The sequence below is a fragment of the Nerophis ophidion genome, linkage group LG02 (genome assembly GCF_033978795.1).
Source record: "Nerophis ophidion isolate RoL-2023_Sa linkage group LG02, RoL_Noph_v1.0, whole genome shotgun sequence".
NCBI lineage: Eukaryota > Metazoa > Chordata > Actinopteri > Syngnathiformes > Syngnathidae > Nerophis > Nerophis ophidion.
The window spans coordinates 32,289,434-32,307,993 of record NC_084612.1 but is presented as its reverse complement, the minus strand read 5'-3'; the positions used below and the strand labels follow the sequence as shown (position 1 = coordinate 32,307,993).

At 39.8% G+C, this 18,560-nt stretch overlaps 1 protein-coding gene across 3 annotated transcripts in view; it reads left to right on the top strand.

The window, feature by feature from the left end:
* Positions 1–17,825, top strand: part of znf280d (zinc finger protein 280D) — a 52,190-nt gene extending 34,365 nt beyond the window's left edge. For all 3 annotated transcript variants that reach the window (XM_061881847.1, XM_061881837.1, XM_061881854.1), the window contains 12 exons: positions 116–225; positions 315–502; positions 2,156–2,313; positions 2,396–2,496; positions 2,580–2,726; positions 9,131–9,265; positions 10,900–11,117; positions 11,500–11,640; positions 11,720–11,788; positions 15,701–15,816; positions 15,900–15,921; positions 16,919–17,825. In XM_061881847.1, coding sequence (XP_061737831.1) covers positions 116–225; positions 315–502; positions 2,156–2,313; positions 2,396–2,496; positions 2,580–2,726; positions 9,131–9,265; positions 10,900–11,117; positions 11,500–11,640; positions 11,720–11,788; positions 15,701–15,816; positions 15,900–15,921; positions 16,919–17,195 — 1,682 coding nt within the window. In that variant the 3' untranslated portion in view covers positions 17,196–17,825. The remainder of the gene's footprint in view (positions 1–115; positions 226–314; positions 503–2,155; positions 2,314–2,395; positions 2,497–2,579; positions 2,727–9,130; positions 9,266–10,899; positions 11,118–11,499; positions 11,641–11,719; positions 11,789–15,700; positions 15,817–15,899; positions 15,922–16,918) is intronic.
* The last annotated feature ends 735 nt before the right edge of the window (positions 17,826–18,560 follow it).

Here is an 18,560-nt window from a genome sequence, read left to right as displayed (position 1 = left end):
ACTCAAACTGTGGTACAAAGGGCTTAAAGGGAGTAGCTTAAGGAGAAAAAACTAAACTAACATTAATAGCACTAATAGTTTCTGACTATATTTGAGTCAATGCTTTTTTGTACAGTAGGGCAATCAAACACAACTAAGCCAGTGGAAAATGGTACATCAAAGAAAAAATGCCCAAATTGTCAAGAAGAATTCTATCAGCAGGAGGCCCTGAATCATCATATGACTGTAAGTATGCATGTTGTTAGTTTGTCATTGTTGAAATATAAAAAAATTGTATTCTTAACACTCGTTTACTTTAACAATGTCTGTTCCAGAGCTGCCTGGTCAGAATGGACACTAACATTTCACTAGCCAATAGCATGGTCACACATAAACTTATCATGCTGGTCTCAGATTTTTACTATGGCCAAGCTGACGGGCAACCTGACAAAACGTCTCTACAAAGAAGTAACACCACTTTCAAGTGTCAAAGCTGTATGAAAGTTCTCAAGAGCAATATCAGGTATGTTAATGTGTTTACTGAGGAAAACTACTTCCTCACCCGGGAAAAAAACAATGCTGAGAAAGAAACTACTGCAGGTCTAGGTACCTGCTTGTGTTGCCAGTTGTTTAGACTGTAATGTCAGAGTATTTACTCATTTCATCAACAGTACATTTATATTGCTATACAAGCTGTACGTTCACTATTCTAAAGCAGTGGTCCCCCAACCACCGGCCTCGATTGGTACTGGGCCTCAGAAGAATTTTTTATATTTTTTTTATATATTTTTTTTATTTTATTAAATCAACATAAAAAACACAAGATACACTTACAATTAGTGCACCAACCCAAAAAAACCTCCCTTTTTCATGACAAAAAAACCCAAAACAAACAAAAAAAGAATCCCCGCCCCGGGACGCGGGACAAATTATCAAGCGTGGACCAAAAAGGTTGGAGACCATTGCTCTAAAGTATATCCTGTTTAATTTTTTTGGTACTATACCTTAAGAAGATATGCTGGGTTTTTTTTGCAGTCTCGAACTAATGCTGCTAAGGACCCTTTGTGAAGGTATAGGTGCTTGAGGTTTTTAACAGGGAAGCACATTTGTACCTCAATTGCACTCTAACCCTGCAGGTCACTGGTCATCCATATTCTACTGGGGGTGCTGATGTAGTAAAATGCACAGACTGAAAAATAGGCCTTGTTTCATGAGGGTAATATTATTAATGGATCAGATTTTACAGCACTTTTCTAGACATTCAAAGCACTAGACAGAGAACTGTGTACCCATCATTCATTCACTTCACATTTTAGTGGTGGTAAGCTACATTTGTAGCCACAGCTGTTCTGGGCTAGACTAACGGAAGTGTGGCTGCCAATTTGCACCTTCAGCCCCCCCGACCACCACCAAACATTCACTCACATTCATACACCAGTGTGAGCGGAACTGGGAGCAAGGTGGGTGACGTGCCTTGCCCAAGGACACAACGGCGGGGGCCTGGGACCCTCAATTTTCTGGCACATTTGCTGTACCGTCTGAGCCACACTATCCCTTACTGTGTTATTAAATGGGTGTGGTGAATGGAGAATCATTATTTTGGGACCTGTAGCCAACAAAACACCCTTGATTTTACTACACAGTGGAACCCTGATTTACGAAATGTACTTATTTTTGTAAATATAAAAGTTTGTATATTGAACATTTTTCTCAATAAGATACAATGTAAACATGAATAATGGGTTACAACTTTGACAAAAGTCCATATTTTAGTATATTTTGAACATAATACAAACCACTATTCAGTACTCTATATCAAATAACATAACGGTTTGATGGATCAATTTTCTATTTATTAACAAGCAAAAACAACAAGAGGAACTGTCCTCCTAAACAGCCGCTCTACAGACACACACTGTCACTAGCCCTTTGGTACACTCACAATATGAAATCACAAAACTCCTTATCTTTAAAAGTAAAGTCATTACAATGATTAAGAATATAAAATAAAAAGTGGGTGCATGAAACATTTGTACACAGAAGCATATTTTTATTTGGTCTGTGGTTGGTTAAGCGAAAAGTTTGTAAAATAAGGTCGGACTGTATTATCTTTAATTTGGCACATTATAGATTTGTGAGCATTCAGGTGACTCGTGTGTCACACCTTATGTTGCAGGTTCATGAACCACATGAAACACCACCTTGAGCTGGAGAAGCAGAGCAATGAGAGCTGGGAGAGCCACACAACTTGCCAGCATTGCTATCGCCAGTACCTGACTCCATTCCAGCTGCAGTGCCACATCGAGAGCGCTCACAGCCCCATCGAATCCACCAGTATGTCACATCGTGGCCTTTTCAGCTGCAGGTTTATGCAACCCTCGATGTGACGCGTTTGAACTTCTATTTCCTTCTTCAGCCAATTGCAAGATATGTGAGCTGGCGTTCGAGTCCGAGCAAGTGCTGCTGGAGCATATGAAAGACAACCATAAGCCTGGGGAGATGCCTTATGTCTGTCAGGTCAGCAGCTTCCTGGCAAATCATTGTTGCATGAGCTTCATATTGTGATGCTGTTTATTATACGCTTTTTATCTTTTCTCCAGGTGTGCAATTATAGGTCCTCCTTTTTCTCAGACGTGGAGACACATTTCCGAACTGTTCATGAAAACACAAAAGACCTCTTGTGTCCTTTCTGTCTCAAAGTATTGAGAAGCAGTCACATGTACATGCAACATTTCATGAAACATCAGGTAAGAAGCTGCTTTTTATGTCAAGTCTTATATGCTTAATTGTGTTTCATTGTATCCATCATTGTATTTACAATCCACAAAGTATGTGAAAATACAGTCTAAACCTCACAAAACGCCACAAATTCAGCCAGCCATTTTGAATATCCATCCATCCGTTTTCTACCGCTTATTCCCTTTTTTTGGGGTCGCGGGGGGCGCTGGCGCCTATCTCAGCTACAATCGGGCGGAAGGCGGGGTACACCCTGGACAAGTCGCTACCTCATCGCAGGGCCAACACAGATAGACAGACAACATTCACACTCACATTCACACACTAGGGCCAATTTAGTGTTGCCAATCAACCTATCCCCAGGTGCATGTCTTTGGAAGTGGGAGGAAGCCGGAGTACCCGGAGGGAACCCACGCATTCACGGGGAGAACATACAAACTCCACACAGAAAGATCCCGAGCTTGGATTTGAACCCAGGACTGCAGGACCTTCGTATTGTGAGGCAGACGCACTAACCCCTCTGCCACCGTGAAGCCTCATTTTGAATATTTCGCTCCTAATATTTTTAGTATTAAATAATGATTTTATTTTTCTTTATAGGCAAGCATTTCAACCATAAATCATGAAGCATTTAATATATTGTCAGTAAAGCTTTTTATGCTTTTCCAACCTATCGTCAGCAATCCTGTTCTGTCTCCCTGTAATGTTTGTCTGATCTTGAATTTGATTGTGCTGAAAATCTTATTTTCCCCTCCGGGATTAATAATGTATTTCTGATTTTGATTCTAATCCTAGATAGTGCTGGAAGAAAAGCCCAATGTGTTTAATGCCTCTTATTTTTTTAATCCTCCATCCATCTTCTTCCGCTTATCCGAGGTCGGGTCGCGGGGGCAGCAGCCTAAGCAGGGAAGCCCAGACTTCCCTCTCCCCAGCCACTTCGTCTAGCTCTTCCCGGGGGATCCCGAGGCGTTCCCAGGCCAGCCGGGAGACATAGTCTTCCCAACGTGTCCTGGGTCTTCCCCGTGGCCTCCTACGCCTCTAAAATTGTTTTTTGATTGCAATAAGAACCATATGTTTAATGTATCGCAAGATTTTTTGTTAAAATTAAATTTATTCATTATCCGCATTTGAATATTATCAAGGTATCGCAATACATTTTGGTACCGGGACAGCCCTACCAACAATACTCCATTTAAATTTTGTGGGATGAAAATTAACCAAATACGAGCGATATTGTTATTATAAGCGCTAATGCAGAAAGCATATTTTAACGGCGCATTGATCGCAGTGCGCTAATGCTACCTTACGCTGCTATTGTTGACAGACTGAGCCGGCGGCTGCTTCTTCTTCGTCTAAAACTTGGTAGAAGTTAATTCTAGATTATAATTCATGCATCTTTTACCTGGTAATAGACAAACGTGGTCATGGACTGAGAGGCTGGTTGATATTGAAAGCCCCTGAGATGGCGAAAAAGCTGCTAGTTGCAGCAACTTTTCTTATACCCTTGGTGAGGATTGTGATTAATTCTTCATGTAAAGGGGAATATGTGATTGTCCTGTCGGTCCGCATCCCAGCAAGAGGTGACCTTTTAATTGTTTTTATATTGTATCATAAATCAGATATATATGATAACAGCTTCAATTTAAAGGCAACTTGTTTTTCCATTACACTGGTACTAGTGTGTGAATGTGAGTATGAATGTTGTCTGTCTGTATGTGTTGGCCATGTGACGAGGTGGCGACTTGTCCAGGGTTTACCCTGCTTTCTGCTTGGGTGCAGCTGGGATATGCTCCAGCACTCCCGCGACCCCGAGAGGGACAAGCGCTAGAAAATGGATGGATGGAACTTAAAGGCACTTAAACACACACTGCAGGTCTAGAACCACAATCATATTAGAGAACCACCTGGCACCCACATTATCAAGTAATTTGGGGACAAAGACAAGGAAACACTCCATTTGGGAAGAAACCTTAGACAAAACACAGACTCTATCGGGTGGGCATCTGTTTCATCTACCCGCTTACAGGTGCTGGTCATATTATTAGAATATCATGAAAAAGTTGATTTATTTCATTAATTCCATTTAGAAAGTCAAACTTGTAGAATGTATACATTCATTCTAAACAGACTGATACATTTCAACTGTCCAAAAGATGACCATTGATACTTTTAAAGAAGGAGGGCAAGACACAAAAGGTCATTGCCAAAGAGGTTGGATGTTCCGAGAGCTCTGTCTCCAAGCACATTAATAGCGAGGCGAAGGGAAGACAAAGATGTGGTAGAAAAAAGTGTACAAGCAAGAGGGATAACCGCGCCCTGGAGAGGATTGTCAAACAAAACCGATTCAAAAATGTGGGGGAGATCCACAAAGAGTGGACTGCAGCTGGAGACAGTTCTTCAAGAACCACCACGCATCGACGTATGCAAGATATGGGCTTCAGCTGTCGCATTCCTTGTATAAAGCCACTCTTGAATAAGAGACAACGTCAAAAGCGTCTCGCCTGGGCTCAAGACAAAAAGGACTGGACTGCTGCTGAGTGGTCCAAAGTTATGTTTTCAGATGAAAGTGAATTTTGTATCTCCCTTGGAAATCAAGGTCCCAGAGTCTGGAGGAAGACAGGAGAGGCACAGAATCCACGTTGCCTGAAGTCCAGTGTCAAATTTCCACAATCGGTAATGGTCTGGGGTGCCATGTCATCTGCTGTTGTTGGTCCACTGTGTTTCCTGAGGTCTAGGTAGGGTCAATGCAGCAGTCTACCAGGAAGTTTTAGAACACTTTATGCTGCCTGGCGCGGACCAATTTTATGGAGGTGAAGATTTCATTTTCCAACATGACTTGGCACCTGCACACAGTGCCAAATCTACCAGTACCTGGTTTAAGGACCATGGTATCCCTGTTCTTGATTAGCCTGCAAACTCACCTGACCTTAACCCCATAGAAAACCTATGGGGTATTGTGAAGCGGAAGATGCGAGATGCCAGACCCAACAATGCTGAAGAGCTGAAGGTCACTATTAAAGCAACCTGGGCTCTCATAACACCTGAGGAGTGCAACAGACTGGTCGACTCCATGCCACGCCGTATTGCTGCAGCAATTCAGGCAAAAGGAGCTGCAACTAAGTATCGATTGCCGTACATGCTGAAACTTTCCACGTTCATACTTTTCAGTTGGCCCACATTTCTAAAAAATATTTGGTACTAGTCGTAACTAATATTCTAATTTTCTGAGATACCGAATTTGGGATTTTCAGTAATTGTCAGTATTAATCATCAAAATTTAAAGAAATAAACTTTTCAAATATATCACTATGTGTGTAATGAATTGATATAATATGTATGTTTCACGTTCTGAATATAATTACTGAAATAAATCAACTTTTTCATGATATTCTAATAATATGAACAGCACGTGTGTGTGTGTGTGTGTGTGTGTGTGTGTGTGTGTGTGTGTGTGTGTGTGTGTGTGTGTGTGTGTGTGTGTGTGTGTGTGTGTGTGTGTGTGTGTGTGTGTGTGTGTGTGTGTGTGTGTGTGTGTGTGTGTGTGTATATATTTGAATATTGTGGCGGGCACTAGGACCTTGCTCACACCCAGCAACCCAGCAGAAGGGGTGTGGTTTGTTCTTCTGGGAAACAGTTTAAAATTGCGTGTTGTGTAATTCTTATGTTGGCAGTCTTGCAATAAAGACCTAAGAGAAACAACCCTGTGTTTCTTACATTTGCCAAATTGGAAATCACGTTGGGGTCACCAATGTGGCAAATGTAAAAAACACAGCGTTGTTTCTTTTAGGTCTTTATTGCAAGACTGCCAACATAAGAATTACACAACACAACATGCACTTTTAGAGTGTTTCTCAGAAGAACAAACCACACCCCTTCTGTTGGGTGTGAGCAAGGTCCTAGTGCCCGCCACTATATATATACAAATCCCGTTTGCATATGAGTTGGGAAATTGTGTTAGATGTAAATATAAACGGAAAACAATTATTTGCAAATCATTTTCAACACATATTTAATTGAATATGCTACAAAGACAACATATTTGAAGTTAAAACTGATAAACTTTTTTTTTTTTAATAATCATTGACTTTAGAATTTGATGCCAGCAACATGTGACAGAGAAGTTGGGAAAGATGGCAATAAATACTGATAAAGTTGAGGAATGCTCATCAAACACTTATGTGGAACATCCCACAGGTGCACAGGCTAATTGGGAACAGGTGGGTGCTATGATTGGGTATAAAAACAGCTTCCATGAAATGCTAAGTAATTCACAAACAAGGATGGGGCGAGGGTCAACAATTTGTAAGCAAATTCTCGAACTGTTTTAGAGCAACATTTCTCAACGAGCTGTTGCAAGGAATTTAGGGATTTTACCATCTACGGTCCGTAAAGTCTTAAAAAGGTTCAGAGAATCTGGAGAAATCTCTCCACGTAAGCGATGATATTACAGACCCTTGACCCCTCAGGCGGTACTGCATCAAAAAGGGACATCGGTGTGTAAAGGATATCACCACATGGGCTCAGGAACACTTCAGAAAACCACTGTCACGAACTACAGTTGGTTGCTACATCTGTAAGTGCAAGTTAAAACTTTACTATGCAAAGCGAAAGCCATTTATCAATTATACCAAGGAACGCCGCCAGGCTTCGCTGGACCAGAGCTCATCTAAGATGGACTGATGCAAAGTGGTTCAAGTGTTCTGTGGTCTGACGAGTCCACATTTCAAATTATATTTGGAAACTGTGGACGTGGTGTCCTCCAGAACAAAGAGGAGAATAATCATCCAGATTGTTATAGGCGCAGAGTTCAAAAGCCAGCATCTGTAATGGTATGGGGGTGTATTAGTGCCCAAGGCATGGGTAACTTACACATCTGTGAAGGCACCATTAATGGTGAAAGGTACATACAGGCTTTGGAGCAACATATGTTGTCATCCAAGCAACGTTATCATGGACGCCCCTGCTTATTTCAGCAAGACAATGCCAAACCACGTGTTACAACAGCATGGCTTCGTAGTAAAAGATTGCGGGTACTTTCTTGGCCCGCCTGCAGTCCTGACATGTCTCCCATCGAAAATGTGTGGCGCATTATGAAGCGTAAAATACGACAGCGGAGACCCCGGACTGTTGAAAGAGTAAAGCTCTACATAAAACAAGAATGGGAAAGAATTCCACTTCCCCCTGTTTCTCCCGTACCTTGTCCTCTGCTGGGCGCATCTGTTTGCGGCCTACTACTGGTTCTTCGGGGCGGCACTGTGGGCCGGGCTCTGGGGTTCCTGTGTCTGGCCGGCCTCGCTGCGTGGGGCCGGTGGTCCCTTGTTCCCTGGGCGCCACACCTGCTGTTTGTGGGTTGGGCTCTCTGGGTGGCTGGGGCTGTACTCTGGCTCCCATACACACTGGGAGTCAAATAAATTGTACATAAAAATACACATATACTCACATACACACAGTTATTCATAAATACATACATACATACATACATACATAGGTACCTACGCTCCCACATACATACACAAATACAGCACATACCTACATACTCCAAGTTCATACATCCACACAGACATTCACTTTGTTGGTTCTCTTTCTTCCCCTCCATTTTTTACATTCTTTTGTATCTCTAGTTATTGTTACATATATGTATTGTTGCATTTGAACAACAGTGTTTTGATAATAGAGGTAAATTATTAGTATTGTTCATAGTTAATATCGCTTTTTCTATTGGTATTTGTATTTCTGTAGTGTAATAATGCTCATTGTCATTTCTGTATCATTATTTATCCTGCTAACTGCTTTTTTGCTATCACTTTTACCATCATATTTGTACATATCATATTTGCTGATGTTGTTCTATTGTTGTTGTTATATTTGTGTTTGCTGTTGTTTTTGTCTCTCTGTCTTGTACCTACAATTCACACCTCTGTCTTCCTTTTTTTCTCTTTCTATCCCCTTCTGCTCGGGCCCGGCTGCACCCAATGATAGTATAAGTACATTTAATAAAGTCAAATACAAATAAGGCAACAAGAGAAGTCTCCTTCTCTTTTGTAAAGTTAATTTGAACAGCCAATATGGGCGTCTACATCAACCATATGATTTACCTGAGAAGCTGGACAGTTAAAAAAAAAAAACCTAGCTGCACGGCTGATTTAATGGCCACCATCATTTTAAATAAGTGTGAGTTTGGATTATTGTGACAATTTGCACTTTCATTGTTCTGTCAGGAATCTTAGAGTAATAAATCAAAGGTTCAGACAGGAAAATGTTTTTTGTCACCTGCCATTAAAGTACTAGGTATAGCATTTAAAACCAAACTTTTAAGCAAAACACCCAATCAAATATTAAATATTTTCCTTTGTTGAATCCTAATGAGGTCTTTTGAATACAATTGATCACACTTTTGCACTTTAATTTATTTCAGAACAAAGGCATCCATCGCTGTGGAAAATGTCGACTTAATTTCCTCACCAACAAGGACAGAGTGGAACATAGGACTCAGGTCCACAAGACTTTCAAAAAACCTGAGATTCTGGAGGGACTCCCAGCAGGGACAAAGGTGTGACTCATCTTTTCACTGACCATTCTCACTTAAGGGGACCTATTATGATTTTCATCTACTTTTAAAACATTCTTTGTGGTCTGGATATTATGTACCGTATTTTTCGGACTATAAGTCACAGTTTTTTTCATATATTGGCCGGGACATATACTCCGGAGCGACTTATGTGTGAAATTAACACATTACCGTAAAATATAAAATAATATTATTTATCTCATTCGCGGAAGAGACGAAGAAAATGTCATCAATCGTCACATACACGTCAACCAATAAGAATTCGGCGTCGGAGGGTCATGGCAGAAGTGCATTGTGGGTCATGGAATGCTAACCGCTATATGCTACTGGTGTAGCTATTAAAATGGATCATTTCATCGTTCGCGGTAACTTTTAAAAATTGAGAAGGGCTGAACAAAAATGGCACCGAAAAGGAAATCATTTACTGCAGATTACAAGCTGGACGTAGTGAAATATGCAGCAGAAAACGACAATGGGAAGAGGCGCATACCTTTGGAGTTGGCAGAGTTTATCGATTAGGAATGACAGATTGTTTGGTAAACGTACAGCATGTTCTATATGTTATAGTTATTTGAATGAGTCTTACCATAATATGTTACGTTAACATACCAGGCACCTTCTCAGTTGGTTATTTATGAGTCATATAACGTACACTTATTCAGCCTGTTGTTCACTATTCTTTATTTATTTTAAATTGCCTTTCAAATGTCTATTCTTGGTGTTGGATTTTATCAAATAAATTTCTCCAAAAAATGCGACTCCACTGTGACGTATATGTTTTTTTCCTTCTTCATTATGCATTTTCGGCCGGTGCGACGTATACTCCGGACCGATTTACAGTATAATCCGAAAAATACGGTATTTGATATATTTTGGTGTAAATTTTGCTACGTAGTCACTTTTGTTTTTTGTTTATGTTTTTAATATATTCTAATCAGTCCAAAAATATTATATAATAAACCAATTCATTGAACAGTTACCTTTATAACTTATTTTCTGCATTTGTCTGTAAAATGTTCCCAGATTACAATGAAACCACACCTCACACTCTTTAACAGTATCATGTTTTATCTTTTGTAAATGTACACTGTTTAAGTGTATATCTTGAAGTCGTCACCAATATTTTATTTCCAGACACGGTCAACCAATAAACTTCATGAACAATATAAAGATTAACCCGGTCACATTAGGTACACCTCCACATTCCCCCATCAATACAAACTTGCATAAAAAACAGTGCTTTTACCAGCATTTTTCTCTGCATTGTTGTATGTCAGCGTTATTATGCATAGGCCGAAATTTGTTTAAGTAACACTTTATCCTAATTTGTTCCTCCTCCTCTGGCTAAGAGCTTTACTTATATGTCCAAATAAGTACATCCTCCTTGCAGGGTCTTCGCAACGTAACCAGACTGCAAAAGCCAGCGGACAGGCATCCAAAAATGTGTGCAAGCTCACGGCAACCTTGTGATTTGACTGTTTGGCATTGTTTAATATGATTACTCAAACATTGTAAAAACATTCAGAACATTTCGTCTAAAGAGACTAAATTCATCCTCGGTCCACTTTAACTTATTAAAGGAAGTGTGTCATTCACATTCTTTTTCATTCCTCTAGGTGACCATTCGGGCTTCCCTCAGTGGCAAGACACCTGCCTTGTCCAGCTCTGTAGATAGAGCGACTTTTACCTTGACTCCAGAAACACTAAGTGTCGGTGCAAAAACAAAGCCTCCACTTGGTCTGTCCAAATCTAAACCAAACCCCTCTGAAACCAAACCCTTTCAGAGAAAGAAGAACATGCATGGAAAGTTCAACATGTCGCTAACCCACATCAGGTTTGTTACATAAGCCGTTTACTTTGCCAATCCAAATTCAAATGGAAACAACTTGCATGTATCTAGAAAGCTTCAGTCCTCCAGAGGCCATTTTATTGCCTCCCTGAACCTTTCAGGACTCACTAGTATGGAGCTCCTGGATATTTATGACAGTCCCAAAGCAGATTATTAGACATTATTACAGCCTGGTGATAGTAAAACTACCTTATTTAAATATGGTTTCAGACACTCATTAAACAGGCTAGAAATAATCAAGATAAAGCTGCAGTGATAGCATGTAAACAAATTAGTGTGGTTTGTTGTAATGGGACTCTCTAATCAAAACAAAATGATAGCATTGGACAAGGTGTTATTTATTTTTTTACTATATTCTCATCTTCAGTGTGAATGGAGGGATTTACACCTGCATCGAATGCAATGCCCGAGTTGAAGATTTCTTTTTACACTTCCCTGTAATCTCCAATTGTGGCGCGTGCAATTATCGCACATGTTGCAAAGTTGCCATTGGAAATCACATGATAAGGTACGTTTGATTTGAAACTTAATTTGAGGCTTATTGTTAGGCGTATGTGTCTTTTATTGTTTCTTTGCTCTTTTTATAGATTTCATAGCACCGTCAACAAGAGCAGATTTCACAAAATGGATCAGAAGAAACATTCATCTGTATTAAAGTAGGTTTTAATAAAACCACTACTGTAAAAGCTAATATTACAGAAGGAGGACTTAACAAACAAATGGCAAAGAGGATTGTCAATGATTGAAAGCAGGCAATATATAAAAGGGTGCTGTTATTTGTAAACATTAAAAAGTAATCACACTTAACAACTTTTTTACTTTGATAATGAATTGAAGGGCATGAGAAAGTGGAAAGGGAAACATGATGGCCTGATCTACTAAGATCTAAATAATAAGCTCTAAATAGCGTGTGCAAACTGCAAAATTGCATGTCCAATTAGTGGCTGTGGTCATCTATTAAGTCTGGGTATTACAAGTGCAAAATTGGTGCTGACCAACGTTCCCTCTAAGGCAGGGGTCTCAGACATGCGGCCCACGAGACGTTATTTTGCGGCCCGCACTTTGATATGACAATTTAACGTTGGTGCGGCCCGCGAGTTTAATAGAAACGGCGCTTGACAGCGTCATACTTGCCAACGTTCCCAATTTTCCTGGGAGACCCCTGAATTTCAGGAAAAGCATTCTCTCGAAATTCCTGTCGATTTATATCCAATCAACATTATTCAGGGAGCGCAATGATGGCACTGTCTTTAGCGCCCTCTACATCTAGTTCAAACAGCGTGCATCTGGCCGTGCACACGTGTGTTGTTGCAAGACGTATTTGATCAACAGCTACACATGTCACACTGACGGTGGCTGTAAAAAAAACCTTTAAAACTGTTACAAATATGTGCCAAACTGTGAACCCACACCAAACAAGAATGACAAACATATTTTGGGAGAACATCAGCACCGTAACACAACATAAACACAACAGAACAAATACCCAGAATCCCATTCACTCCTAACTTTTCCGGGCTACAATATACACACCCCCGCTACCACCAACCCCCACCCTCCCTACTTGCGTTGGTTGAGGTGGTGTATATTTTAGCCCGAGAGAGTTATGGCTGCAAGGTGTTCTGAGTATTTGGTCACTTGTGTTTAAGTTGTTAGGGTGCGGATGTTCTCCCAAAATGTGTTTGTCATTCTTGTTTGGTGTGGGTTCAATGTGTGGCGCATATTTGTAACAGTCTTAAAGTTGTTTATACGCCCACCCTCAGTGTGACCTGTATGGCTGTTGACCAAGTACGTCTTGCAGCCACGTATGTTGTCCTGCACAAGTCTCATACAGCATGTTACAGAGCAGTCACGTTGGTCGTGTGATGTAAAAGTGTGCACGATGACAAGTTTTAAAGCTGTAGTTCTCTTTTGGGGGGCACGCGTACCGCTGGGGGTACTTGAAGGTATGCCAAGGGACAAGTGAGATTTAACAAAAGTATTCTAGAAAATAGCAGCGATTCAAACCTTTAGAAATATATACACTGAATAATACTTCACAAAATATAAATGTAAGTTCATAAACTATGAAAAAATTATTCAACAATCCAACACTCAGTGTGGACAGCTAGACTTTTTTATGGACATGTTCCATTAATATTGATGTTGAAGATTTCTTTTTTTGTGATGAAATGTTTAGAATTAAGTTCATGAATCCAGATGGATTTCTATTACAATCCCCAAAGAAGGCACTTTAAATTGATGATTACTTCTATGTGTAGAAATCTTTATTTATTATTGAATTACTTGTTTATTTTTCAACAAGTTTTTTAGTTATTTTTATAGATTTTTTTCCAAATAGTTCAAGAAAGACCACTACCAATGAGCAATATTTGCACTGTTATACCATTTAATAAATCAGAAACTGATGACATAGTGCTGTATTTTACTTCATCTCTGTTTTTCCAACCAAAAATGCTTTGCTCTGATTATGGGGTACTTGAATTAAAAAAATGTTCACAGTTCACAGTGAAAAAAGGTTGAGAACCATTGTTGTAGAGGACGTTAAAGGCAGTGCAGTCACGGCAGGTCTTAATAATGTCGGCCGGGTGAAAATTGGGACAAATTCGGGAGAATGGTTGGGAGGGTTGGCAAGTATGTTGCAGGAAAGTATGTTGCAGGAAAGCCATTCGTAGAAGGTGAATTCATTAAAAAGTGCGTGTTAGATTTTTTAAGAAATCTTTTCTTGCGGCCCAGCCCTACCCAGTTTTGCATCTAGTGGCCCCCATGTAAATTGAGTTTGAGACCCCTGCTATAAAGTACGCGCCTGTGCAATTGGACACTGCTCACGCCTTCTCTGCGCACGGCAAATCTAGGCCGCACACAAAATCGAATAAAAAGATAAGCGCATAACAGTGTGCACGTCTGCCGTCACTCACATGTGCGCCACTGAACGCTCAAGGAGTTTTGGCGTTTGCTCACACATGAAAAATTGGAGGGAAAATTGGTGCAGACTGCCTAATTTAAAAAAGGATTTACTGGCTGTCACAATCCATCGCATCATGTGCCAACCAGTGGCACTATATTATGGAAAGTGCCACAAACAACTATTATCTGCGCCACCTTTTCTGGACAATATAAGAGCAAGATATAGACAACAGAACTTATTTTTTAGCATGCCAAAAGTGCGCTCTAGGAGGCATCAGTTTTGTCCCAAAAACCTCAGCAATACTTGGCGATGGTGTGCTGGAATAATCCAAACACAAGAAAATGCATGTTGCAAGAAGTTTTTTATCAAACGCTATTCATACATTTAAAAAAAAAAAAAAGCATACATCAAAACAAATTGTCTGCTGGCTCCAATCAGCCCCTTAAGTCATCTTGCAAAAATAAAAAGGGCATTGCTGAATAGATCTGTTCAATAACTTTATTCCTTACTGTCAAATATGTTGACATGCACACAGAAGGAGGATTTTCTCTCCATTGTCTGTCATTGCACCACATCCCCTCCTTTCTCTCACACAAGTGTGCCAGTTTGCACGTACCTTTCAAACATGCTAAATATGGATACAACCGCGACAACAAGCAGTTTCAGGCTTGATAAATTACATTGCACACGCTATATGATTATACTTGCATCTCCTCTACCTAGTATCGTAGGCGTTCTGATAATCCGCATATATTCTGCATACGAATGACGGCAAGCATTCTACAATGCATTGTACTCTATTTCGCTCAATTAACAGACAATATTTGGCGCACAAGCTTAGTAGATCACCTTTTGCTTGGACTATCAATTGTGTAAGTTTGTTTTAGTACCAGCAAACTCTTAATAGATCAGGCCCTATGTGTATTGCATAACACGGCAGCATCGTAACCAATATTTTTATGCCGGTAAGCAACAAGCCAGAACGTTTAGTGTACGGTTGGATGTTGCACCAAAAGTCGAGTAGCACAACCTAAAGTTTAGAGGGCATGTTGATAAAGCTGATTACAGGTATTTTGATATCAAAATACTTGTAATTGTATTTGCTTTAAACCTGGGGTTTTGCCAAGCTCACAAAGTAATTTGATGGCATGTCTGCAAAGCTAACTAGTTGCCATCAATCAAGTGTGGCCATCTCTACAACCTGTATAAATGGTGGCATGGGTCTAAACTCTTCACTCATGGTGTTGCTCTATACTTAATAATCGTGTTTACCCCACAGCTGATTGGCAAAACATTTGGGTACCCCAGCTTTAATTTTGTTCCACTCAGAGCTGTGTACTAAAAAATATAAAGAATGTGAAGCCCCACTTTGATATATTTTGTACATTAAAGATGCTGATACCAATGAGTCAGCGTCGAAGTTATTTCGGAAAAAAATGTTATCTTAGCTTTTGTGTTATATATGATGAAACATAGTTGTTCATGAGTTATATTCAAACTAACACTAATAATGAGTTAATTTAATTTTCAGAACATGTCAAGGGCCAATAAAATTTAGAAAAAAACTAGCTGCAAGTTAAAAATGGCCCCCGGTCAATACAAGTTTGTTTTTTTTAATTATCTTTTTTTTTTTTTGTCTGATAACATGGTTTTCCTGCAGATTCACACTGGTGTGTCTCAACTGTGACCTCCTGGTGAATGCATCAGGCGGGGACATCATGTCCAAACATTTAAATGACCGACCTAATCATGTATGCAAAGTTATTGAAGAGAAAGGTACACACCATTTTCTTGTTGGTCATGTTTGTGTTGTTGCAAGTTTTTCTAAAGTTGTTTTTTGTTCATTTTTCACACCACAGACAACCGAGCCGGAGCTGGAACGTGAGTAGAAAACACAATGTTACAACCTACATGTTAGATTATCAATTTTAAAGATTTATGCAATCTACACAAACCTTAATGTGTTCCAAAATAAGTGCACTTCTCATTTTAAAGGCGTAGTTCACTGACTAAGGCTACGTGTACACTGCAGGGTCGGATGTCCAATTCAGATTTTTTTGTCAAATCCGATCTTTCTAATGGCCGTTCACATTACAAAAAAAATGTCATTTCTAATGTAAATGCAATCTGACCCACATGCGGACATGACGTCACACGTACTACAAAGTTTACGGAAGTAAACATAGCTTCCACTCCAGTTGGTCTCTGTACTGGCGCATTTGTGGCAATTTTAAAGATTCTGTGCAATTAAACTCACATTTTCTGATTAAATTATTGCGTGTTGAAGATTAAAAAGGAGGAGGACGAGTATTTTGGCTCTGGCAGATTTAGGACATTTTGCTTTGATGTCCGCTTGAAGAGCGTGCCTGTGGGCGAGCAGTCGGAAGCAGGAGTGGTGGAACTTTCAACACTCCAATATTTTCACCGGTTTTCTGCTCTGTTGTTGACTTTTAATTTTGTAACCATCTATTTTATTGAATATTAATGACCCTTATTGCTTTTTGATGATGTTCTGACCTGATGAATGCAACCTGAGCGCAGTAGCGTTTACATTGAGGACGTATCGCATTTACATCCAATTTATATCCACATACGAATGGGTCGGATATGAAAAATTCAGAATTGCACTGTGCACACAAAAGAATCCACCAAAAATTAAAATGTACTTACAGTGTAAACAAAGCTTAGATCTTCCAGCCTTTAGAGAACTGTGATATAACATGAACAAAACTATGACCATCAATAAATCCTGTGAGTTTTGCACAGGAGTGACTTGTCTTGAACGAATCGTTGTAGCCACGATCTAAACATATTCATGATGACACTACCAGTACCACAGTTTTTTCTTCCCGTATGTTTATCCCCTCTCTTTGATCAGGATTTTTGTACCGGCTCAACCAACTGCAGTTTCGAAAGAATCACCAAACGAAACAATTCCCACGGATGATGAACCTAAAATTGAAAAGACTGAACACTTTCCTCATGCTAGCGAGGAACAACCGGAATCTGTGGCAACGTTGCCAGTAGAGGATCTGCCGCCCTCTCTGCCTGCCTCCTTGGCCTCAGTTACTTTGGATGGCGATGTAGATAAGTCACTTGTCGACGCAAACATCCCAGAGGACTGCCTCCCCGACCCAGAACCCAACACAGACTAAGCAGGGAACAGATGGACGGACGAACAATACAAATCACAAAAACACTTGTTACACATTTAAAACCGTAAATATTCCTCATCAACCATTAACAGAACAATTCAATGACAGGAAAACATTACGTCTATCTCAAAACATGCCACCGCAAGCAAAATTTGTAGATATTCTGTGATGATAGTGGATCCGTTAACCTTGATCCGTACATTTGTTTGTGGAGGACACACTTGAGCTTTGACTACATGGAAACATGTATTTGTTTATCATATTACTTAACATCTCAAATACCAAGAATGGCTTAAAGTAATATCCTACATGCATTTTGATAACATTTTTGTCAGACCGTCTACCATTACATGTATATGATATATTTTAGTTAAAAAATGTCAACCTTTTAGAAATTATGTTGAATAAAGTGGGTATAATGTCTTTCCCCACACTAAGAACACACGTAGTTGTCAACTTATTGGAACAATTACAATAATATCAAAGAAGTGACAAAGAACTTTTAGTACTGCATTTCCTGAAATACAGGATTATAAGCATTGTAATGTGTGTGGATTAGTGTAGCTTGTATGTGATCAAGAAGGCTTCATTTTCCACTTTTCTAATCAATAAAGTCATTTTTGAGATGTACAGTATTGTCTAAAATGTCCTAAAACATGCATATTGGGTTCATTGGACACTATTTCTCATCCATGTGAATACAAATGGTTATTTGTCTGTGTGGCCTGCAAAGCCAGCTGAGAGGCTCCAACTCATCATGCCGATTCTTGAAATATCATTTTTGAAATTGGTAAATGTTTCATTCAGTTTCACCACCAGCTAAAGGATCATATATTCTGTGTAGTATTTTGAATAAGACAATGAAAATACCAAAATATTTATATTTCATCCGTCTACAATACTGCAGGGCTTTTGTCTGATTATATTAACTTTTCTCACACCTGCAATTACTGACAATGTTTGATAGAATGCAACGATCAGCAGAGTATGCAAAATAAGAACAGAGAAACAGGCTCCTCATCCTAAACAAAGGCATCCAAAATGAATACATATCTAATGTGTGTGTGTGTGTATGTGTATACATATATTAAAGTGCCAATGATTGTCACACACACACTAGGTGTGGTGAAATTTGTCCTCTGCTTTTGAACCATCCCCTTGATCACCCCCTAGGAAGTGAGGGGAGCAGTGGGCAGCAGCGGTACCGCACCTGGGAAACCCTTGATGCTGAGTGCTAAGCAGGGAGGCAATGGGTTCCATTTTTATATAGCCTGTGGTATGACTCACCCGAGGTTTGAACTCCCAACCTGCCTATCTCAGGGCGGACACTCTTAACTACTAGGCCACTGAGTAGTGTGTGTGTGT